Here is a 26,105-nt window from a genome sequence, read left to right on the forward strand (position 1 = left end):
AGATATAGTCTCTGACCAGCTGGAGCTTACAATATATTAAGGTATTCAGATAAATCAGTAGATATTTACAATATAGTGTGGTTAAGCATCCAGGTAGGGTAGTAAGAGATTCTGGTTCTTGGGGTATCTAACACAGATCTAAAGGCTTGAGAATGGCTTCTTACTTCTTAACGTGCCTTGGGAAAGTAGAGTAGGAAAATGAGATGAAGTGGGGGTTAAATAGTAGAATATGTGAAGTATTGCAGCCAGAGAGATCTGCAAATGCTATAGGCCCAGAGGGGAGTATTTGGAGTGTGCCTGGCAATCTGACAGTGGCTCCGTATAAGGATGGACCTCAAACATTGAGAGGTGGAAATATGAGAGGCTTGAAAGTCATATTCTGAAGAGTTTGAGTTGTGTGCTAAGGAGAGCGCCTCTGAAGCAAGTGATGCAGTCATACAGTGTTTCCCAAAGCTTTCTGTGGTTCTAGGGTAGAGATGGACTGTGTGTAAGCACTTGAAGAAAACTGTTCTCAGATCAGTTGTCATAGACCAAGTAAATGATGGTAAGGTGGTGGCCTGGGTAGTACAGTGGCTAGTACTTCTTAACCTAATCGTCTGGAAGAGGCGCTAATAAACTGTTTCTTTGAACTGATTGGATGCAGGGAGCTTAGGGATGGAGGTTAGGGTTGGGGTGAGGGGTTGTTACAATTCTCAGCTGTCTGGCCTGCTGGATAATGGCATAACACAAGAAGACAGGAAACCTAGGAGGGAAAAGTCGGTTGGAGGTGCCGAGTGGCCAGGCATGAAGCTGTGGACAGGGACAGTTTCCTGCCTTTGAGACATCAAATTGGGCACATAGGACTTTCTTGGGTGGAGCATTCCTCACCTCACCAGAAATGGTGTTGTTGTGTGTTTCTTCTTTCCGAAACCCACACATCACGGGAAAACCTTGCAGGCCGATGCCACGGGCAGGCGCATGCGCAGTGGCACCACGCGCGCGGCGAAGGCAATGGCACCCGACTCCAGTACTCTTGCCTGGCAAATCCCAGGGACGGGGGAGCCTGGTGGGCTGCCGTCTATGGGGTCTCACAGAGTCGGACACAACTGAAGCGACGCAGCAGCAGCAGCAGCAGCAGCAGCAGCAGCAGCAGCAGCAGCAGCAGCCACGCGCAGGCGCATGCGCAGTGGCACCACGCGCGCGGCGGAGAGGAGGGCAATAATTTTTCCGTAACCAGAAGCAACATCCCCCTGAGTTTCCATAAAAAAGGCGGGAACTAGCCAACAGGCCAGGGAGTGATGGGACTCCCGTATCTGCAGTCCCGCCCATGTTAGCCTCTGATTGGTGAATATCCTAGGCTCGTGGCGGAAGGGCCCACCTCATTTGCTGCTAGTTTCCTGGGGGCGGGCCCGCGATGCCGGTTCTTCTCCCATCATCCCCCTCCTCCCCATCTCAAGCTGTCGACGTGGGGCCGCGGCCGCGGGCGGTTAGGGGTTGGGGTGTGGGTACCGAGCAGGAGGCGGGGATGCGGGGGCTGCGGCTGCTGGCAGTGGCCCTCACCTGCTGCTGGTGGCCACCAGGCAGCCAGGGTAAGACGCTGCGGGGCAGCTTCAGTAGCGCCGCAGCCCGAGACGCTCAGGGCCAGAGCATCGGCCACTTCGAGTTCCACGGTAGGTTCGGGGCCGGGGAGAGGGATGAAGGCGCGTGGGCCATCCCGCGGGCCCTTCTCTCCCCGCCTCCCTTGGGGAGCCTGGAGCTGGCAGCGGCAAGGCTGGGGACTTTAGCCAGCTTACCTGCGCTTCCCCTGTCGCCGGTTGTCTCCCCTACCGCGGCTTCCCGGAATCGTGGGATGCTTTTATAGCCAACCCCTCTGTTGCAGCTCCCCAGATCCTCGTCAGCTCCCTCCCCCATGAGGGATTGTATCCTGCACCTAAAAGACCGTTTCCCCAATCCTCTCTTGCTGACGAATGTGCTGTTCTCTATCCTGCTGCAAGTTTCGAGATCCATCGTTCAAAGAAGCATCGTTTATTCACTCCTGTCAGTTTGATTGTGTACATGTGAACATAAGTTTCAGAACTGAGATTTTCTGGGTTTTGTCCTTTTTGTTGTAGTATAAATTTGCTAAAACCTGCTTGCAGCACAGAAATTTAGGATTCCCCTCCTCAACACGTCTTATAATTGTCACAATTGTGGGAATAGTTTGGTTACTCCCGTAGCTTTACTGTGGACCACGAGGCCTAGAATGAACTTGACAGAAATACACGCAAGTGCATCCTGGAAGCTTCTTAATTTGTATCCTATGTGACCCTTCTAAAATGAGATTGCATTTGATTCTTCACTTCTGGTCTCCCTCAAAAATCCATAGTTATTAAATGAATGAATCTGCTTTCATTCTAATTTTTGCTTCATTTGCACCTTCAAAGTTTGAGTGTTTTTCTTGATACTTACTCTTAGTACTCTTAATTTGACTACTACTATATTTTAAAAAATTATTTGCTTTGATGAGGTTAGGACCCTTATGTTATTTACTCATTTATTTTTTGGCTGTGCCGTGTGCAGCATGCTCAAGTGATAGCAATGTCACTACAATAAATGGCACAATCTGGACAGTGTCGGAAAATCTGGCATGTATGGAAGGTATGACATGGCTTATTCATAATTTGCAAATAGGCTTAGACAGCCCAGATATTTCACTGATGGTTACCTGATAGATACAGAGGAGAAACAAGTAATAAATCCAGATTTCTGAGAAAAGATTGAGGAACAGAGTGTTCCAAGTATATTAACATAGACACTTTCTCTTTTTGTGTGTGTTTTTACTATTATCAGTTTTCAGTGAATTCGAATTCAGTAAAATAATAGTACCAAGACCATACTTAGGAATTGTAATTCAGAACATGATTCAAAATGTTAATAGGGGATAGAATCACTTTTAAGGCTGTTGATAATTTATAATGTGATGAGTTTATGTCAGAGACTTAAATGATTTTTTGATACACACTATACATATAAATTTGTTTAAAATGTTTTGTCAAAGTGATAATAGTATAAAACAATAACAAGAGAATTAAAAGATCTTAAGATGAAAAAATTGTCCCTTGCTTCGCTTTTCCTTACTCAGAGTCCCTTTCCCTAACTCAGAGTCTTTCCCTAGAGGGACCTACTTTTTGCCTTTTTACCTACTTTTTGCCTCTTCTAGGCCTTAAATGTAGTTGTGGTGTGCAACGCAAGGCTCATTGTATAGTTGTCTTACAACATATATTGTTCTGAAAATTCCTATGTAAAAGTCGCAGATGTCAAATGTATCTGAAATTCATTTATTTAAACTTTCTTGCTATATTATATATGTTTGCTTTTTATAGTAAAATAATAATTAAATATTAGCATCCATGTTATATTAAAAACCAAAAGAAACTGGCAGGACATTTCTATAGATAATTTATAAACAAGTGTTACAGATTTGGAGTGGTTGTAAAATGAAGCGAAATTCTATTACAGTGCATGTCTATGTACAGCAGATGTTGCTGTTTATTCAGTGAAAAGCAATCAGTTATCAGCTGAAGTGTAAGGAAACACAACACATTGTTTTGCATAATTAATGTGAATAATCACTTGACTTGTGTCTGAATGGGATGGTCATTCTAATATGAAGTACCTAGTTAAAATGAGATTTAAGAAAAATTGTGCTCTTTCAATTGCCATTTTGATAAATAGAGTTATTGAGTTGTCCTACCATTTCAGTTCCATACAAGATCAAACAAGTTGATAATTTTTGTTTTAACGTCCCAGGTGACCACGCTCTTTTGTGTGTCAGAATCAACAACATAGCAGTAGCTGTTGGAAAGGAAGCTAAACTCTACCTGTTCCAAGCCCAGGAATGGCTGAAGCTGCAGGAAGGAGGTCCTGAGTATAGCTGTAGTGAAAAATTATCCAAAGCTCAGTTGACAAGTGAGTATTTCCCCTTTTCTTTGATCATTTTTTTTTTTTCCTCAATGTTAGGAGTATTTACATATCAAGATGTTTCATGGCACAGCATACACCACACTCTGCCTAATACATTTTAAGTTAAATTTTAAGGAAACTAATCTCTTTGGTCAAAAGATAGAATGCTTTTTTTCCCTCTTACTCAAAATCTTTGAAAAAAATATGCAGATAATTTATAAAGGTATACTTTCATTCATTCAGACTTCTTACAGGCCACATAATTCCTACCAATATGGCAGATGTATTTTGACCCAGTGGCAGCATGGAGTGAATGATTATATTTGTTGAATGCTTATTATCTGGTAGCTCTGAGCTAAAAACTAAGCATGCGTTATCTCAGTTAATTGTATAATTTACCCCAAGTGATGCTGTTTTGCAGTATGCTGTTGGCACACTTGGGACCTAGTCACACGGTGCCACAGTGTGTCATTTTGGACTATCCCAGGACCACATCATTTGTAAACCGCTGGAGAAGGCAATGGCACCCCACTCTAGTACTCTTGCCTGGCAAATCCCATGGATGGAGGAGCCTGGTGGGCTGCAGTCCATGGGGTCGCTGGGAGTCAGACACGACTGAACGACTTTACTTTCACTTTTCACTTTCATGCGTTGGAGAAGGCAATGGCAACCCACTCCAGTGTTCTTGCCTGGAGAATCCCAGGGATGGGGGAGCCTGGTGGGCTGCCGTCTATGGGGTTGCACAGAGTCGGACACGACTGAAGCGACTTAGCAGCAGCAGCAGCAGCAGCAGGTTCACCTCTGGAGAGGCTCTGCTTTTATTGTTCTGGTTACCTGAATCCTTGATCTCTTCTGTTGTCATCAACATTGTCCTGTGCGTTAAGGTGTTTGCCATCCAGAGTGAGTGCAGGTATTTTTAATGCAGAAATGAAGAGTCTATGCCATGCTACCCATCCTACCCCTTGGACGTTAACTGGTTATTAATTAGGAATGTGAAATATCCATGAGAAAAACTGGGAATTATCTTTCTCCCCTTTTGCCCTGTATTTCCTCTACCATGTTCTACATATTGATGAGCTTCTTTTAGTCTAGTCAGTCAAGAACTTCTATTTCTAAACATCCGTTCTTTGTTTATTAGATAACAAGGTCTTATTACACGTTACTAACAGTGATTCTCAGTTTAGCGGCCAGTCAGCAGATATGTGGTTCCCTCGTAGCCTGAGTAGGGATGAGAGTACAAGTCCCATATTATCGCTGCCTATTGTGGGGATCTCTTGTCTAGGTTTCTGAGACGACATTGATAGTCTGCTGAAGAAGCCTGAATGACTAGATTCAGATATCAAAGACACAGTTACTTATTTACCCCAACCCTGAATTATAGAACTTATCTGGGAAGTTCATACAAAAGGTCATTGTCAGTTTTCTTTGCCTTTCTACACCAATTTGCTCAGCTAAGTGTTCCTCACAAGTATAAGAAGTTCTGACCCTCAGCTCCCAGTTCTCGTAATGTCCGCCACCATGCCATCCAAACCTGGTCCTCTTCCAGTGTTCCCTGTTTGAGACACTGGCATCACCCTCTATCTAGTGAGGAAGCTAGAAACCAAGGAGTCTTCCAACACTCCTCTCTTTAACCTCTCTATCCCCTTCCTGTCTAGTAAGTTTCCTCTAAATACCCCCTTCCTGTCTAGGAAGTTTCCTCTAAATAGCTCTTGAATTCATCTACTTTTCTTCATCTTAACCCCATCATATTATTCCAGGAGGCCGTAGTCTCTTGCCTGGCCACTGCAGCTATGTTGCTCCCCCTCTGTAACCAGAGTTACAGAATAGCAGGTTTGATCGTCTCACCTTTACACCCTCACCACACCCTTAAATACTGTAGAAGGTTCCTACTGCTCAAGGAGAGATGACCCTCCTAACCTGATCAGGAAAGCCATCTGAGTCTGGCTGATGATAACCCCGCTACCCCCCAGCTTCATCTCACAGTATTGCCCACTTTGGCCTCATTTTCTTTGTAGTGCTGGTTTTGTTTCAGAGCTCCCCTGGGCCTTTGCACCGGCTTTTCCTCTGTTTGCTCTTCTTCTTTGACTCTTCCATCCACTAAGTTAACACTTGAGGTTTTATAGCCTATTTTTTTCCACAGCACTTGTTATAGTTACAAGTTTATATTTATTTGATATAAAATCAATCAGTGAGAGCAGAAGGACTCTTTTGACCTATTCATTCATTCATTCACAATACTTCCCATACTATGCTAGGCACTAGTGATAAATCAAGGGACCAAAATCCTGACACTCTCCACAGCGCTTAGGCTGCTAAGGGTATGGATCAGGTCACTGTGAGTAAATGCAAAACTGAGGTTGTGATAAGAAGTATGAGTGTTAGTTACTTTTATGATTGAGAGAGGGTAAGAATTTATAATCACCATAGGCTCAGTTAAGCATTGGCTAAGTATTTGTAGGATGAATTGTCACGCAGCTTAGTGCTTGAGGGGTTTTTGGTTAGTAGGTCATTTCCTTTGTATTTGGCACCTTAAAGTCTTTTTGCTTGTCTGTTAAAAATTGATCGGACAGTTTAAAGCTTTGAGCTGTAGGAATCGATTTATTTTCTTATATTACGTGGTCAATGTTATACCATATTGTATATACACTTGCAAAAACATAATTTTTATATCAGTCAAATACCTTCAGTCACAGAACTTACGTATATGGAGAGACTTGGTGCACTGGAAAGACCGCTAAACTGAGAATCACTGTTAGTAACTTGTGATAAGATCTGGTTATCTTTCACCTGCACTTTACCTGTCTGGTCAACAAGGAAGTTGGACTAGTTTTCTCCAAGGTTCCTAAAAGTCTAAAATGCTGTGATTCTAATTATGACCCTTTAGGTGGAGTTGCATGTGTAGAGAGCTATAATTTATAAAACCTCTTGCTGTTGTTTCTTTTTCTATTCTCCCTTCCTCTTCCTTCTCTGTTATGTGAAGGGTATTCTTTGAAATTGCTGGAACGAAAGATCTCAGGAAACAGGAATTTTTGAAGAATGAAGATTGTTTTGTTAAATTTGAAGGTCTGAAATAAATTAAGTACTGATGGCATATATATATTCCTTTCTACATATTTAATCAGTTCTTTTTCCAGTAACGAAAGCCAAGTCTTAACAAAATCTGTATTCTCTTTCGCGTATTATTTTCATATTTATAGTATGTTGTTATCTAGAAGCTTTGATGTATTGAAACAAAAAGCATATCCTTAAATTCATGACAGTGTAGTAGTATCACATATTTGAAGATAATTCCTTGTAAAAAAAATTCTTATTTCCTGACCATTAATGAGACTTTTAAGTATTAATAGCCTTTCACCTGCTTGGTGATGAGCTCATTAACTGTGCCTGATTCCTATGTAAAACCTTATTGCTGCCATGAACTATGAAAAGATTAGTAGATTTGAAAAATCTCAGTGTTGAATGTTGCTTTGATTATACGTTTTCCCCAAATTAATGTTTGAAGAATTATTTTTCAGTCTTCCTTTTTTCTCTTTCAGTAATGACATAAACCATCAGATTTTTTTAAATGGTGAAAAGTATTTTGTAGGGTTTTTTTTTTTAGAGCAACCAAATAAGATATTTAAAGCACAGAAAATGAGTTTTATGCGAAAGAAATTTGCTGTCAGATAAGAATTAAATGTAATTTTGTATATAAAACATTTTCAGTATTGTCTTTTTATATCATATGCATATATTTCCTTTTGTACATTTGATATATTTTATTAATTGCTTAAAAGTGTTAGTATCTTATTATTTTGAGTAATTTTGTGAACAGTATTCATTTCATTTTATAATTCTATTGGGCAATTAGCCATTCAACACCATTCTCTGCAATTCAAGTTTTGTTAATATTTGAGGTACTAATTGCATCAGCATACAATAAGCGTGCTGTGCTGTAGTCTTTTGTTTCAAAAACAATGAACATGCAGTTTTGTCAAGAGGCTTATTTCCTAGGCTTACTGAAAAAGGCAGCAAGACAAAAACTCAAGCCAGTATCTGTTTATGATGTGATAATTTTAAATGAACACATAATTTAAAATGAAGCATCAAAAAGTATATTGATGAAAATATAATGGTTAAATTCTTATATTATTTTATCTAAGAGAAAAAATGGAAGTGATAAAAACTCAACACAGCAGAGCTTTTATATAATAAGCCCAGATTATATAATTGCAAGCTGCACATTTCAAAAGCCTTATTTCTGAACTGCTTATTGATCGTGTATTGAATTCTTATTAAAGGTCTTCAAATATTTAACAGAAATTTGAGTCCTTGCTACTTTTCCCCAGAAGCTGTGCCTTAAGAAAAACAGTATAAATGTCAGCTAAATTAAGACAGCAAAAAAAAAAAACAAACCAATGCTATGGTATTCTTAACAAAATCATCTTGTCCCTTTTAACTACTATTAGTGAAATTCCCAAATGTAAAGTTTTAAGTCCTCCAAATTTGAATCCTGTCTAGATAAGTCCCTGTCTCAGTGATAAAGACAACTTACAAATAATGTTTTTCCAACTTTTTATTAGGAAAATTTTCAGTTATACATACAAATTGAAAACAGTACAACCAGCATCTGAATATTCTTGGCTTAGGTTTAATACTGTTAATATTTTGTTACATTTGCTTTATGTTTGTGTGTGTGTGTGATTTTTGTTTTGAACCGAAATGAAAATAAGCTGTGGGTGTGTTGAGCAATTCACCATATTTCAGCAGACGTCTCATAAGAGTAAGGACATTCTTCTCCATAAATATTACCATAACAATACCATCACTGCATCTAAGAAAATGAACGATTTCATAGTATCCTCTAAAATCTTTTCCATATGCAAATTTCCACAGTTATCTCAAGAAATGTCTTTTATTTATTAAGAAGTTTTGTGTTTTCACTTGAGGAAAAGATCAAGACTAGCTGGCATGCAGTGAGGGCAGTCTGGACTTGGGAATTGGGCCCATCATATATTTTCTATATTTTATGAACATATATATGTTCTATATTTTAAGAACACTTTGTGTAGAATCAGACTCTTCACTTAGGATTTTCATATACCATCTCCTTTGCTCCTCCCAAGGATTCTGAGTCAGACAGGGCAAGTGTCTTTAAGTTTTCTACTGAAGAAACACATGTAGAGAGGTTAAGTGTTGTATTTATATGATGAGTCCCAAGGTTATAAGACTGCTCCTCTAACTCTCCTACTGTCTTTATTACACATGGTGTTTGAGACTTCACTCTCCTACCACACTTACGGTGGTACTGAGTTTCTCTTAGGTCAGAATCATAGTTTTAGATCGAGAAGGGATCTCAGACATCATTTAGTGTTTCTCAAAGGGAGTGCTATTGGCATTTTGGGTAGGAACAAGTCTTTATCATGGGAGACTATGTTGGGTTGCATGAGATTTAGCACTGCCCTGCTTCAAGTACGTTCTCAACTGCTATGACAGCGAAACTGTCCCTATACATTTTCAAATGCTCTACAAGAGAGTACAAGAGTTAGGCACTCAGTCGTGTCCGACTCTTTCCGACCCCATGGACTGTAGCCCTCCAGGCTCCTCTGTCCATGGGATTCTCCAGGCAAGAACACTGGAGTGGGTTGTCATTCCCTTCTCCACAAATGCTCTACAGGGGAATAGAATTACCCTGGATTGAGAACCATTGATTAGTGTAATCACTTTATTTTAAAGAAAGGAAAAGGACAACTTGTATTCAGCAACCATGCTAAGTGTATAACTTAGTGCTTGCATTGGCTCTTTGCTCTAAGTATTATCTTCATTTTATGGATGGAGAAAGTGAGTGTCATTGCTTATGTAACTTGCCCAAAGTCATATAGAAGGTAAATATTGGAGGCAAGATTCAAGCACAGGTCTGTGTGAGGCCAACATTATGTAGATCTGACCCAGTGTAACAACTCTTATATTCCTGTAATTTCTATTTTTCTGCTTTGAGTACCTTTTAAAGGAATAACCAAACAGGAAGAGATTTTGGACAATCTTTTGAAGGTGTTTGTTGGCCATAGTTTTTCGATATAATAGTTTCCAAAGTTTAATGCTCCATATTTAAATATAACTCAAGTAATTTTCAGAAATGTCACCATGATGGTTCACACAGCATTGTGAATATACTTAACACAGAGCCGTACACCTAAAAATGATTAAAATGATAACTTTTGTGTTGTACACATTTTACCACTGCAACAAAAAAATTTTTAGTATTGCTCACTGACTTGAAAACTTTGGAAATATTTAATTGAAATTCAGGATTTCAATGAAAGCTTCCTAGTCAGTTGTGGTATTTCATAGAACGTTTTGCTTTGGAGTATAGCCGATTAACAGTGTTGTGATAGTTTCAGGTGCACAGCAGAGTGACTCAGTGTACATATTTTCATATAACTTTTATAGTGATTCCTTTGGTCGGTTAAATACAATATTTTAACCTGCTTTTTGACTTACAGAATTTATTCCAGTACTACATCAGGGTTTGGATTGCTGAGGCGATCAGAACTAAACAAAAGAATTCTAATTTCAAATTGATTGTGTGACTAAAACAATGAATACATTTGAGAGTTTTGCTTTGAAAGTGCTATTTTTTTTTTCTTTGAAGTGGCCGTGAATCAGACGGAACATAACCTGACAGTGTCCCAGATTCCGTATCCGCAAAAGTGGCACGTGTTCTATGCAGACAAGTACACGTGCAGAGAGGGCGGTGAGGAGTCTCAGATGGAAGATGTCCCATTTGAAATGATGTTACTAAACCCGGATGCTGAAGGGAACCCATTTGATCATTTCAGTGCTGGAGAATCTGGTAAGAATATGTATTTAGATATCCTAAGTGTAGAAAAAGATTTATGCCCAAGAATCTTCATGTTGTGTTATTTGAATACCAAAAAATTAAAAACAACTTGTGTCCAACAGTAGAGAAATGGTTAAATAAACCTTCTTATGGAATTGTAACAGCTGTACTATTAAGTTTAAAAGCAGAACTGGAAATTTTATGTTGTATGATTTCAATTATGTTACAAAATGCAGAGAACAACAGAAAGAAGTACAAAAATATGAACAGATTGTTTCCATACTTTGGCTGGTAGGATTATGGATAGTTTATAGGTTCTGCATTCTAAAATCTGTTTTTATGATAAGCTAGCTTAATTTTTATAAACAGAAGAATGTTGATAAACTGAGCAGTCTAAATTGGCAACCCAGTGATTAAGTAGGATAGAAACTCCATCACTTCATATAGCTGTCCTTCACTAGGGTATTTGAATATTTTTAGGAGTTGCCTTCATTGGAGCTTGCATTCATTTTAGGAATGATCAAAATTGATGGAGTTTTCTGAAATAAAATCTACTCCCATAAAATATTTCGTCAGAATTTTAGGTTGACAGAATTTGAAGTTCTGACTCAGTCCTTACTTAGTCCTGACTCCTTCTGATCTGTCTTCTGCTGTGACTGATTTTGATTTGATACTTACAGTGTGTTTAAAATCTGTCTTTCTTTTGCTCAAGTGGGGAATGTTACTTTGGTCATGTCACCAAGACTATTTAAATGAAGGGGAAAAAAATCTCACTGTAATACGGATTTCCATTAAGCATGGGATTCTTTGCAAGGCTATTATGTGGGGATTGATTTTTAAAAAGTGCCGTAAGTACTTAAAAGTATTCATTGCTAGGTAGCTGGTGTAACTTCCAAGGATCTCATCATTTCTTTCTTTAAATACCTAGATACCTTAAAATCTGAATAATTCTACATTGAGGGATTAATTCATTAATTCTCAACCCACCGCTTGGGTTGTATCTGGAGAGCTTAAGGAAAAATATAGATGTCCACCCCCAGAGACTGAGATAGACTTGATTTTGGAGTGGAAGTGAGGCATTTAGCTAATTCTACTGTGTAGACCCACTTATCTAGAAGTCCATAGTCCGTGTTGTTTTAGAAATGTGTTGGTTTTAACATAAAGCCTGCAGAAGGATTCTTCCTAGTCTGTAGCCTCAGGTATGGAATTTGTTTCCAGGGAATAATTCCCAATTAGTTCGGTTTAGAAACTTTTCCTCATTTGACTAATTTTCTGCCCTGAGTAGAGAAAATTGATTTGCTATGCTTTTTACTCAGAATAGACTGTTAAACCATGTATCTTAGAGGTTCAAGTTAGAATAACCTGGTGCAAAAAGCGACAATTAATGTTACATGTTACTCTGATTAAATTTTATAGTTTCCTTTCAAATCAATTAGGTATTTTATATATCTACCAGACTTCAGTTACTCCTATATTTTACAGACATAGGAACTTAGGGGTTTTTTTTTAATATTGACTGAGGCAAGTTTGATGCTATTTGACAAAACACTACGTAGGAATATCATGCCTCAAGGTAGAATAGAATAAAATCACCTCTTAAAAAATTAGAATCCTTGTTAATTACTTGTAGTTGGTAGAGACCAAAAGAAGTGCACAGAGTCCTGAGAGTTAAATCATCATTGTCTAAAGTAGACTTGATTTTTCTTGGAATAATATTATAGGCTCTTCCACATCTGCCATCTCACTGTCTTTAAGACTTCAGATATGTTTATTTTCTCTTGTTCCTTTTTTTCTCTCTGTTATCGATCTTACTTTTAGCTCTGTAACTTTAATGGGAAACTCTACTGCAAGTAGTATAGACAGTGCTGCTAAGTCGCTTCAGTCGTGTCCGACTCTGTGTGACCCCATAGACGGCAGCCCACCAGGCTCCCCCGTCCCTGGGATTCTCTAGGCAAGAACACTGGAGTGGGTTGCCATTTCCTTTTCCAATGCATGAAAGTGAAAAGTGAAAGTGAAGTCGCTCAGTCGTGTTTGACTGTTCGTGACCCCATGGACTGCAGCCCACCAGACTCCTCCGTCCATGGGATTTTCCAGGCAAGAGTACTGGAGTGGGGTGTCATTGCCTTCTCCAAGTATAGACAGTAAGGAAATTAATTCTCTTGCATAACAATAACATCTGAGATTTCTTCAAAGCAGTTTATATAGCATTTCTCTACCCTCATATCCCCTGACTGTCAGCTTTGTTAGCTCCCTCATATTCACGGTTAACTGCAGTTATCTGGTCCTTGTATCTAGACAATGGCCAAATTTAGTGTCTCTTTGTTAAGAGCAAGGAAACTTTTCCCAGAAGGTCCCTCATCACATTTCATTGGCCAGAACTCTACACATGACCTTGTTATAACATGGTAAGAGAAATGTTAAGTGAAGGTATCAGAAAGGAGATAAAGGTAAACCAACAAGTCAAAGTAAAGGGTTAGGGTTAGGCGTACATATTTGGGCAAAGAGAGTATTGAAATTTCTCTAATTGGTTTACACTCATCAGGAGGTATCTTGAGACCCTGCGGGTGGGATGGACCTTGGGTTCTGAGACCGCAGACATCACTGGTAGGCCAGACTGTTCCAGGGGCTGCCCCGTGACCCACTGACTCTCTCCTTCTCTTACCCTCTTTTTTCCCATCTCCCATCATTTAGCCGGAGGTAAATTTTTTTAAAGCTGTCCTAAAAGTTTTCTTCCCACTGAATTTTACTAATGCTTCTTCCCATTAAGTTTGCCTTAAAATCTACTCATTCCCTTATAAGTCTTTGTCACCCATTGCATGGTGATTTAAGAGTATTTTTCTTCTTTTGTGTATAGGCAAGACTTAATACCTAGTATCCACCTGTTTTAAAATTAGATTTTAGTTTCAAGGTGAACATAAATTGCTCTCCTCTGAGGGATGTTGGCAGAACAAAGTAAAGTTGAAGAGGAAAGAAACAGACTTTTTTCCTCGAGGTGGTTTGTTTAAAAGAAGCCTGAGTGCAAAAGCAGAGTTTTATCTTTAAAGAATTAAAGTCAAGGTAAATAATTTATGCAAAATGCAATGAGCAAAGTATAGGACAAATGTCCTTGTTCAAGTTACTTAATATATTATCTCAATGAAGTAATTTGTTGGTTACAGTGTTAGCTTTTTATGGAAAATACATTTAGTCTTGAATAATCTGAAAACATTTTTTGCTAGTGACATGTCTTATTTTTAAAAGTCCTTTCCTCTATTATTCTGGTCGCAGTTGTTGTTTAGTCTCTGAGTCGTGTCCAACTCTTTTGTGACCCCATGGACTGTAGCCCACCAGTCCATGTTTCTCAGGCAAGATTTCCCACTCTTGCCTGGGAAACCCCATCGGATTCTCCAGGCAAGACTGCTGGAGTGGGTTGCCATTTCCTTCTCCAGGGATCTTCCCGACCCAGGGATTGAACTTGTGTCTCCTGCTTGGCAGGCAGAGTCTTTGCCACAGAGCCACCTGGGAGGCTCACTGTTCTGGTTACTCAATAAATAGTCTGAGAATGTTCTTTTTCTAGTGCATTTCTAACCTAACAGAGCCTGGAACCTTAACTTGTAATGAACATTCTGTAAAGTATTATAAATAAATAAAAATTTAAGTAGAATACCATATTTAATTCTTTATACTAAGAAGGAAAGACAAAAGCAGATTCAGAACACAGGATAGCATCAAGACTTTTACTGACCCACAGTTATAATGCTGTGCTTAGTTGCTCAGTCGTGTCTGACTATTTGCAACCCCATTGACTGTAGCCCACCAGGCTCCTCTGTCCATGGGGATTCTCCAGGCAAGAACACTGGATGGGTTGCCATGCCCTCCAGGGGATCGTCCCAACCCAGGGATCGAATCCAGGTCTCCCTCATTGCAAGTGGATTCTTTACCAACTGAGCTACCAGGGAAGCCCACAGTTATATGTTTAGCTTATTTTCTGCCTTGTTCTATCTATTAGTCTAACAATCGCAGGCTTATGGTCCTATTATTTCTAAAACTAGAATACTCTACTTCTCTATGTCAGGAATCTTAAAAGAACATACACCCATTCTGTTATTTGATATTCTCTTCCTGAAGTCTGAACGTGCTTTCTCACCTGGACTAGCGAAGTGGACGATCAGCATTTATGTACGAAGAGCAGGAGAGACACCCAGTGGCTGAAAGACTTTCTGTTTTCTCCTAACCATGCCTAAAACATGATTGAGATTGAACTGTTTATTGAGTATTTTTCCTACTATTTGTATCTCCTGAATTACTTTTCCAAAATGATTTTCCATATAATGGAAACATTTCCTTCTGTTGTTTCAAGTTTATCCCACATGGGAAATTGGAGCATGTTCAGGGGTCATAGCTGGGTAAAAGTGAGTGCAGTTTAGACTGTTCATTCACAGATTCAATAGAGACAGCTGTCTTCATAGCCACTGTCACGGTGTCCAGTGTTATTTAGATAGAATATAAAAGCCCTAATGTTAGGGACTAACTTTCAGTGTAACCGAGTAAATGTAAACTGTTAAACTCAGAGCTTGCCCTGGTTTGGTATAGAAATTTTCTGAAAGTTCTGAAAAACGAAGACACAGTCAAAAGATTCCACGTAACGCAGAAAAGGGGGTGTTTATCTTGAGAATGTGTGAAGACCGTCCTGAAAAGTTGCTGGTAGAAACTAGAGGTCGCTAAATGCCTAGCACCTGTAAAAAATTCTGCACATTTACTTTGTTCTTGTCTTTACCAGCCAACTCCCTTTGCTCATTCAAAATTTCTGCTCACTGAGAATTTTTATTTCAGTGTGGCCTGGCTTGACTCCTGTGACCTGCCCTAGCATCAGTTCTTTCCAACTTCAGTTTTTCTTGCTTCATCCTTTCTGTGTTTTGTGGTTTGATGTCCCAGGAGAATGTGCTTAGCCTCTTTGAGAACCAAGTGGTGCTGTTGGCCAGTGACCAGTCTTTGGACCGGTAGCCCTTTGGTCAGGTGCTTTAGTCTCAGTCGCCTGTGGAGTGGAATCACGTGGTCTCCACAGGTTTTCCTCTTTGACAGAATGAAAGCTCTTTGCTTCAGAAGGAGGCTCTGGTCATGACACATATTGTGACACTTTGTCCTAGTAGGAATTTAAGGCTTCCATCCATACCAGAGCTGTGGCTCTCAGGCTTTAGCTGCATCAGAGTCACTGAAGGACTTTTTCAAACCCAGAGTGCTGGTCCCCACTCTCAGGGTCTCTGAGACCCTAGATACAGGATGAGTCCCAAATGTGCATTTCTAACTAGGTCCCTAGTGCTGGTGCTGCTCCTGGCCCAGGGCTCACACTTCGAGAGGCATTGTCAGGGAATGTAAACTATTATTGACTGACTAAGTCTATTTTTAAACGTCTTATAGAAGAAACCCATTTTGGGGGTAAGAAACATATGTAACTGAATGTTGAAATCATTGTTTTTTCGAACAAAACTATTATTTTGTGGTTAGCCTGTGGGCTTATTTCCTGACCAATATTTTTTTTTTTTAATAGATTGACCTTAGTTTAAGCTGTGCTCTTACAGTTAAGGCTTTATTCCAGAGTAGAAGATTATTTGAGTTTCAATGGGTTTTTCTTTTTTTCTCTTGCAAAAGTAAATAAAGGCTATGACTCCAATTAAAAGACAAGTTCTGAAAATATATTGATGGGAAGATTTGAAAGCAACCCAACACTGTAACTGGCTTGTTCCTTTCTTCTCTTCACAGGGTTACATGAGTTCTTTTTCCTCCTAGTCCTAGTGTACTTTGTGATTGCTTGCATTTATGCTCAATCATTGTGGCAGGCTATTAAGAAAGGAGGACCCATGCACATGGTTTTAAAGGTTCTGACAACTGCATTGCTGTTACAAGCTGGTTCAGCTTTCGCTAATTACATTCATTTCTCCAGGTAACTCAAAACCATTAAAACTGTGTTCATCATTATGTCTAATTAATCCTAATTAGTCCACCAAAGTTATGTTTGCTTTGATTATGAATAATTTTGTTCACATTTGTAATTTATGCTAATATTCTCCTCTTCAATTCCTCAGTTACTCCAAAGATGGAATAGGGGTACCTTTTATGGGAAGTTTGGCAGAATGTGAGTATCTTACTAAGCATTTCTTTAAAACATAAACTTACTATCTGCTTCTTGTATGTTTTCCTTTTTCATCACTTATTTTCTGTCATAATACAGTTTTTTTAATCTGAGGTTGATTAGATTTGGCTCAACTAAAAATAAGATTACAGATTTAGTTTCCACATATCCTGTTTAGTTTCTGTAGGGATAGATAATGTGTTTAGCTATTCATTGTCTTTAGAGCATATTTATGCCCTTTCTGTCATTTTTATCCTCAATAAAGACTCAGTGAAGTAGATATGCTTATCCCTATTTTGCAGATAAAGAATCTGGGCTCAGTGACAGGAAATACATTTCCAAATGTCAGTCGTCTGGTAGATGGTAGAGCCAAGACTTAGACCTAATTTTCTGACCACAAAGCTAAAGATTTTTTTTTTTCCCTTTTATCATCCCCTTTTTGACTTTTTCTCTATGTTTCTAACCTGGAGCCATAGAATAAACCTATAATTGAGCTGACTTCTCAGCTTTGTTCTTTGATTTATAAGAGGAACTCTTATGAGGTAATTATTCAATTAAACATGATGGTGAAAAAATAAAATTTCCTATAATCATAACTTTTAAAAGAGAACTTAAGAGGTACATCAGGTCATATGCCATTCTCAGTTCTGAAAAACAAGTTAAGATTTGCTCTAAAAAAGCAGGTCCTGAATACACAGCCATTCTAGGATTTACTTTCCTTATATTTTCCATGTTTCTCTTCTAGTCTCCTCACTCTTTAATAGGGTGTCTTACAGTAATCTCTGTAATCATCTCAGGACCCGCTTATCCTGATGCTGCCTATTTTAAGATTCTAAAACTTCTGTAGCCTCTCCTTTTCCTTGTGAAGAGGATGTGTATACTGTTCACCTCTTGGGCATGAGCAAAAGTTGACTCTCTTTCTTTTGACACTACCAGAACCCTTCTTTGTCCCCCTGTTTTCTCTTAGATGACTCAGGATGTTTATAATAGAGTCCTAGAGTTTTAAAGCTGGACAGAACATAGAAATAATTTAGCTCATGCATTTTAGATGAGGAAATTGTGGTCCAGAGAGGCAAAGCATACAGAGGCCCATCAGTAGCAAAGCTATTACTAAAATCAAGGACTTTTGAAGTTTTGTGAGTATCTACTGTATACAAAACAGTTTCAGGTTGTCTGGCATCTTCATGGTAGGTTAAAAGCAAAAGTCTTTTTTAAAAAAACTACAGTAAATCAACATTGATCATTTTTGGTAGTTCTGACAACAGGTTTATTAAATGATAAAATTTCTTTTTAAAAAAAATTTTGGCTGCCTTACATGGCATGTGGGATCTAATTAACAGTTCCCAGACCAGGGATCAAACCTCTGCCCTTTGCAGTGGAAGTGCGGAGTCTTAACCACAGGACCACCAGAGAAGCCCCTAAAATTTCAAGATTTTTAATTAAATTCCACAGGATGGGGTTTTTGTGTGATCTGTGTACTTTGTCTATAATTAGTTACTTTTCCAAGAACAGATAAGCTGTGTTCTGCCTGTCGTCACAGTTACAGTATATTATATCAATATGTGCATTAGTTAGTACACATATAAATGAACCAGAAAATCTATGTACCCCCCCACACCCTGTATTTGTAAAAACAAATAGCAAAAGCTAAGTAGCAACTTATGTAGGTATATTCCTTTGGCTGACTTCTTTAAGTAACTGAATATGTATTTGTAAAATGTTTAATAAAAATAATTAGCATCACAGTCTAAATCTCTGGTGAAAGTAAAAAAGTTTATACTTTGTATAAAAACAGTAAAAGAAGACATCAAAGTCATACATGGCAATTGAAAGGAAGTTTTATTTTGTTAAATTGTGATCAAACGTTTATTCCAAAATCCACATAGAAATATACTTTGATGAAAGGTTATATTTTTTAAAATCAAAAAATAGGACTTCCGAAAAAAATACACGTGTAAGTGGAGGTAAACGACTGATGGTTGTTTACCAGTAGCGCTGAACTGGACGCCGGGCGGTTTTGTTGTGTCCTTTCCACAGCAGCGGACCTCCCTGAAGTGTGAGTGATGGCCGCCTGGTGGCGCTTCACACCAATGCATGGAGCACTTCATCTGACTTCAGGACTCACACTAAGGCCAGCATAATTGGATGCTACAGTAGCTCTGCGTTTCTTTATTGTCATGCTATTTCTTACTAATAGTTTCAGCAACTGTTCTTCACATTGTGATTCAGCCATCAAAAAAACATTAACAACCCAGAAATATGTAGTGTTCTCCACACTGCAGAAGTTATATTTAAAATGGTTTTCGTAAGTGGTGAGTTATAGATTGTAGTTAGAAAAACTAAGAAAAATAAGGAACACAGATTTAAAGCTGGCCTTAAAAATATGTACAGGTATATATATATTTTTAAAAATAGGAGTTTTGCCATTGTGTTAGCTATTTTCAGAAATGTTTACAAATTTAATGGCAGAATTCTTTAGATTTATTATTGAATTTCTGTAGTTTCTATTTGAAAGTGCCTGTCTTTTGTGCTTAATAAGATAATTATGTTCTCAATGCAAAAAGGATAAAATTTGGGAATTCCCTGGTGGTCCTGTGGTTAGGACTCTGAGCTTTCACTGCCCAGAGCGCGGGTTCATTCTTCAGTTGGGGAGCTAAGATCCCACAAACTGTGTGGCATGGCCACAAAAAAAAAGGAGATTTGTTGTATTGCAAAAGCTCAGCTGACTTTGGTTTTCATTTCCCATTAGTTTTTGACATCGCTTCCCAAATTCAAATGCTATATCTACTTCTGAGTCTGTGCATGGGTTGGACAATAGTCAGAATGAAGAAGTCTCAGAGCAGACCTCTCCAGTGGGACTCTACTCCTGCATCTACTGGTATTGCTGTATTCATGGTCATAACACAGGTGTGTAGTGAAACCAAATATTTCTGTTCTATACTATTCAAAAATGCAGACTTGAACACATCTCCTGTCAAAATTGAACCCCAGGACCCATGAGAAATTTGTGTCGTTTTAAACTATGAGTTTAAAGTGTGATAGATCATAAGTGAAGTAAATCAGAAAGAGAAAGACAGATACTATACGGTATCACTTACATGTGGAACCTAAAATATGACACAAGTGAAATTATCTATGAAGCAGAGTTTATTCTCAGACATAGAAAACAAATTTATGGTTACCAAAGGGAAAAGAGGGTGGAGGAGGGATAAATTAGGAGCTTGGGATTAGCAGATACACACTGCTATGTATTAAATAAACAGCAAGGTCCTACTGTATAGCACTGGGAACTATATTCACAATCCTGTAATAAGCCACAATGGAAAAGAATATGAGAAAGAGTATGTATATATGTGTAACTGAATCACTTTGTTGTACATCAGAAACTAAGACAACATTGTAAATCACTTATAGTTCAATTTTTTAAAAACACAGAAAAAAAGAGTGATGGATCAAATAACCTGTTAATTTTCTGAGTGCTAGTATATGTAAATTGTAAAATTTCATTGTAATTTACCTGAATCTGAGCTTCCTATCAGCTTATTTAAGCACAGTATGTTTAATATTCAGTTAGATTCTCATTTTCTAATTAAGAGCTTTCTTTCATATTTTCTAACACTTTGTAAGTACTCAGTATTAAATCAGTCAATGAATGAAGATTCATTCATTGGCAGGAATCTACTTTATACATGAAAGAATTCAAGTGAATATCAGATTAAAGAAAAAACCAAAATGTAGAATAAAAAAGAAGGGGATCTTGTTTTTGAAATCAAATACACCCATGGCAACCCATTCCAGTGTTCTTGCCTGGAGAATCCCAGGGACGGGGGAGCCTGGTGGGCTGCCATCTGTGGGGTCACACAGAGTCGGACACGACTGAAGCGACTTAGCAGCAGCAGCAGCAGCAGCACACCCAAAACAAATTTGGTCTTTTAGAAGGGTCCTCTCTGCTCTTGTTTTGTTTTCCTCTGTTGTAATATGTAGACATTCTAGACTCTCTGTGTACTTATATGCAATGGATTTATAAAAATTTAGATGAAAGATATAAACATAAAAATTTGTACTGAATTTGTGACCAGTATAAGTTACAGATGAAAATGAAATATACACTTGGGTTCTATGTAGGACATCATAATTTGTTTTAATGCATTAAATAAATGGAAAAACTCAGTAGTGGAGGGTAAAGCCTGTGCTTTATTCATCTCTGTACCTCTAGTACTTACTTAGGACTGTAAGTGCCGAGTGACGGTCTATTGAATTTACATGATTGATTTAGAAAGGGGCCATATCATAGGTATTTATATTTAAAAAGAAAATAATGCCAGGAAGGGAGAGCTAATGAGAAAGAACTGAATTGGAGGTGATTAAAATAAGGACAAGATCCTACCAACTTAACATTTCTGATCCAGGGTTTAGGGAGAATAATGTTACATCAAGTTCAAGTCTCATTTCTCAGTAGCCTTTTTTAAAAACTGAATTTTCATTATTTCACTATAATTTAAATTCATTATCATAAACATACAAATTGAGATTATAACTCTACATTAGACTTTCTGTGAACATTTGTGAAGACTGTGTTAGACATGGCACTGATCCTCAGCAACAACCAGACTAGGAGGACGAGACAGGCAAACAGAGATCATGTAAATATGTACACTGTATTCCACAGGTCACACATTAACATATGTATGTGAAAATATGGGAGTGCTGTGCTTAGTTGCTTCAGTTGTGTCTGACTCTTTGCTACCCCATGGACTGTAGCCCACCAGGCTTCTCTGTCCATGGGGATTCCAGGCAAGAATTCTGGAGTGGGTTGCCATGCCCTCCTCCAGGGCATCTTCGCAACCCAGAGATTGAACTCAGGTCTCCCACATTGCAGGCGGATTCTTTACTACCTAAGCCACCAGGAAAGCATTTGTGAACAATGTGTTAGACATGGCACTGATCCTCAACAACAACCAGACGAGGTGGATGAGACAGGCAAAGAGAGATCATGTAAATATGTACACTGTATTCCACAGATCACGCCTTAGCATACATATGTGAAAATATGGGCGTATGAATATGTAAAAATGTGAATCATGGGAAATGGTTATTTTTTTCTGCTTTGTTGGATTATAATTGAAAACCAGAAATTGTATAGATTCAAGCTACATAAGTTGATGTTTTGGTATATATACATTTTGAAATGATCACCAAAACCTAGCCAGTTAATATCCATCACCTCATGTAGCAGGAGATAATAGTTCTATGATAGCACTTTTTTGTGGTAAAAAGTCAAGTTTAGAAATGCATGTTGAGGAATCAGATGGGTATAATTTGGTGGGGTAGAAGAATAACTTTAAGTGAAAAAAAGATCGAATATTTGGTCCAAGAAGGAAATTCATCTGTGCAAGAGGAGAACAGAGTTCACCTAGCAAGAATGTAGCAGGAGTAAAATTAGGGTGGAAGATTCAAGAATGAGGAAAGGAGGTGGTTGCTGGTAAACCCCATAAAGCCTAAAATTAGATTTAGTAATGGAGTTTTCATCTAAATCTTTTGGAAGCCACTGAAGACTCAATTCTGAGGGCTGAGTTGGTAAATGAAGGGAGAACAGAGGACCAATGACTTGTGTGATGGTAAAAATTATCATAATTTAAGTGATTGATGTTTAGTAAAGATGGAGAGTATGTGGGCACTGATTTCTACTGAATAGCAATAAACAACAGCTTAATCAGGAACTTGCTGAGCTTTTCACTGGTGTAGTAATCATGGGGGAGAAAAGGTGAACAAACACATAAGGAAAGTAACTCTGCCCTGGGTGCCATAATGAATATTAAAAATCCACTCTCCTTGGGACTTCCTTGGTGGTCCAGTGGTTAGCACTTACCTTCCAATGCAAGGAGTATGCCTTCAATCCCTGGTCAGAGAGCTAAGATCCCACCAGAAGCAATATTGTAACAAATTGAGTAAAGACTTTAAAAATGGTCAACATCAAAAAAAAAAAAAAAAGAAAATCTTAAAAAAATCTACTCTCCTTTAACCAGAGAGGTTAACGTGGGAAAAAAGAGTGAAATCAACAATTCAGACTTGCTAGTTTGTGGATTATAAAACATACTGAGATATTTGAAACTTTATCCTGAGATAACAGGCTTGAATACAGAACAGTTTGATTCATAGTAAGGTGTTGAAGTAAGAAAGAGATTGATTTAGAAGAAACTTTGTGCTTATTCTGTGCCTCTTTTCAACTTATTTTCATCATAAGAGATGTGTTACTTGAATTGTGGTAGCAGTAGTATTTTTTATCTCTGATACATAGTCTCATTTGATAGCAAGCCCCTTCCTCCAGCTTCGGGGTGTCAGTGAGGGGAAAAACTGCCCATACTTTATCAACACCTTATATAGTTTGATAAATCTTAGAACCTCTTAGGAATGAATGTACTGTTTAGGGGGATATATAAAAGAGTTGAATAAAGTACTTTATTGTAAGTAGATAAGACTTTTTTCTCTAAAAATATGTATTTATTATTATTATTAATTTTTTTTTTGCAGAGTATTTTGCTACTTTGGGAACAGTTTGAAGAAACCAGTTCTCACAGCCACCATTCGCACCACAGCTTAGCAGGGATCCTTCTTATCGTTTTAAGAATTTGCCTAGCGTTGTCCTTAGGCTGTGGACTCTACCAAATCATCACAGTGGAGAGAAGTACACTCAAAAGGGAGTTCTACATCACCTTTGCCAAAGTATGGGTTTGCTTAGAAAATGACTTCTTTGCATTGTCAACTTCATTCTGCATTACTGGGAAGTTAGTATGCAACCCTACGCTTATACTTCATAAACTTTTATTATGTGCTAGGCACCACTCTTAAGCCCATTATGTGCTTCAGCTCATTTAATCTTCACAATTTATGAGCTGCAGATGATACTATCCCCATGTTACAGAGCCCATGGAACAGTAGTTTCCATGTAATCTTTGGCAGACAGAATTGTAATTTCTTGATCAATAGGGATTTTACATTCTTTTCTATAGTATCAGAACTTTTTAATAAAAAAATAGATTACTGTTTGCATTTCTCAAAAAAGCAGTTTGTAATTGACTATGAACTGTTTACTCCCAGAATTATGCAATGTTTTATAACGAATCATGAAGAGCCATCCTTCAGCGTAAGCAGAGGGACCCAGGAGACTGAGTACACGCTACACTTCAGCCATTTCATGGCATCCATACGAGATCGCGTTGACTTCATTCCCCCTTTCCATGTCCTTCCTATGCCAGTGAGAGCCAAAGGCAGATGGATTTTTTTTTTTTTCTGTACCCATTTAATAAAGGAAAAGATCAGGAGAGAGGTTGGGGCAGTCACATTACAGAAGCCTCCCTCCCTGGAAGGTAATACTTTTGGTATACAGGTGGAGAGAATCCATAACCTATCCTCTTGGCAACTCTAAACCGCTTCTGACAAGCTGTGTGGTCACCCACCCTAGTCCACAGTCTCAGAAGAGTGAGGCTGCTGTGGACAGAGGGCCATGATTCCTTCTTTATTCCTGAGGTGGAGCTTTGGCAAGCTGCTGCCACAGGCCTCTCGTGTACCAAACAGGCAAGGATATGCCTTTCACATTGGAATTCTTCACAGATACAGTAGTGCCTGTTGTCTGAAACGTTAGTGTATACTTCAGTTGTATGAAAACTAAATTTTTTCTTTTCAATGTTATAAACAGTACCAAAATTTTTCTTAAAGTGAAATTTTTATATGTTTTCCTATAACTATTTGAATAGGTTCAGACATGCAGAAGCATTTAAAGAGTAGCAAACACATTCTCACCTCTCTCCCATCTATGCAGTTATCACCTCCTTACATATTCACAACTATTAATTCCTAATTTATTTTTCAGAGAATTAAAAATATATATTATTAAATATTTTATATTTCCTTTTGCATTTATACAGATAGTAACATACTAAACACATATTTATACATCTTGTTTATTTTTCTTACAACATCAAGGTACTAACCCTGTCAAGAGCTAGTAGTATTAACTTATTATTTTATTTCAAATTTAATTTTGGAAAAGGATATTTTGCCATGTTCTAGGAAAAATAGAAAATATATATTTGAAAATATAAGTGTTAAAAAGTTTCCCATTCCTACTTAACTAATTCCAGTGTCTTTTGTACTAAATCTCAAACAAGTAGCCACTGTTAATCAGTTTTTTGTGTTATTCTTATAGAATTTCTTTGTGTATCTGTATGAAACTATAAATGAATATTCTTATGTCTTTTACAGAAATATTGCACATTTGTACCTTGATTTTCTCAATTATCAATTTGTTACTTGTTTAAACATGTTCTGCTGCTGCTGCTAAGTCGCTTCAGTCGTGTCCGACTCTGTGCGACCCATAGACAGCAGCCCACCAGGCTTCCCGTCCCTGGGATTCTCCAGGCAAGAACACTGGAGTGGGTTGCCATTTCCTTCTCCAATGCATGAAAGTGAAAAGTGAAAGTGAAGTCGCTCAGTCGTGTCCGACTCTAGCGACCCCATGGACTGCAGCCTACAAGGCTCCTCCATCCATGGGATTTTCTAGGCAAAAGTACTGGAGTGGGGTGCCATTGCCTTCTCCGTTAAACATGTTCATAGTGTATCAAAATGTGTATATGTGAAAGATGAAAGATTTTAAATACTCCTAAAAAACCCATTTGATTAGAAACGAAGTATCATTGTCACAACAATAGCAAACTTATTTCTATTTTTTATTGCAGTTTCTACTGTACAGGCCAATTGAGATCAATCAAGACCTCCTAAATAGGCTAGTAATGTTTTCTGTCTGGTACATTATGAAAACAGAGCTTTCACAACTGCGCTTATTCAACGTATTTTTCATTTGTTTCAGGGCTGCATCTTGTGGTTTTTGTGCCATCCAGGTCTTGCGTGCATTTCTGTCATTTTTGATGACTACCAAAGAGATAAGGTAAATAATATATGTGATCAAATAGTTTTATTTGTAGTCTTTATTGGGAAATTAAGTAGGAAAAACCTATTTATCCACTCAGTAGTTTCTTTGGATTCTGTGAAATAAAACTTGGAAACAAAATATTAAACCAGTGAGTATTTCAATTTAGTTTATAAGCAAAATGATGGAAAAATAGCTTTTGTTATTCCTATTTTAACCTATCTTATAGTACTATTTTATAAATTAACTTTTAGAATGTATAAACACAGCTTTGTTAAGAAAAAATGATTAAAAATGTTCACTACATAATGTTAAATATCAAGATTGCT

General features: G+C 38.1%; 2 protein-coding genes across 3 annotated transcripts in view; one reads left to right on the plus strand and one right to left on the minus strand.

The window, feature by feature from the left end:
- The window catches only part of TGDS (TDP-glucose 4,6-dehydratase), a 23,889-nt gene extending 22,098 nt beyond the window's left edge, over positions 1-1,791 (minus strand). The window contains exon 1 of one of the 2 annotated variants that reach the window (XM_070380661.1): positions 1,773-1,791. The gene's annotated coding sequence lies outside the window, so the exon portion shown is untranslated. Of the gene's footprint in view, positions 1-867; positions 1,035-1,772 lie in introns of those variants that run through there. The other variant, XM_070380660.1, reaches the window with a different exon arrangement.
- GPR180 (G protein-coupled receptor 180) overlaps positions 1,422-26,105 on the plus strand; it is a 27,669-nt gene continuing 2,985 nt past the window's right edge. The window contains exons 1-8 of the mRNA XM_005909236.2: positions 1,422-1,649; positions 3,769-3,927; positions 10,553-10,753; positions 16,481-16,661; positions 16,804-16,853; positions 19,600-19,757; positions 23,382-23,573; positions 25,717-25,794. Coding sequence (XP_005909298.2) covers positions 1,505-1,649; positions 3,769-3,927; positions 10,553-10,753; positions 16,481-16,661; positions 16,804-16,853; positions 19,600-19,757; positions 23,382-23,573; positions 25,717-25,794 — 1,164 coding nt within the window. The 5' untranslated portion in view covers positions 1,422-1,504. The remainder of the gene's footprint in view (positions 1,650-3,768; positions 3,928-10,552; positions 10,754-16,480; positions 16,662-16,803; positions 16,854-19,599; positions 19,758-23,381; positions 23,574-25,716; positions 25,795-26,105) is intronic.

This window comes from Bos mutus, chromosome 12 (assembly GCF_027580195.1).
Source record: "Bos mutus isolate GX-2022 chromosome 12, NWIPB_WYAK_1.1, whole genome shotgun sequence".
NCBI lineage: Eukaryota > Metazoa > Chordata > Mammalia > Artiodactyla > Bovidae > Bos > Bos mutus.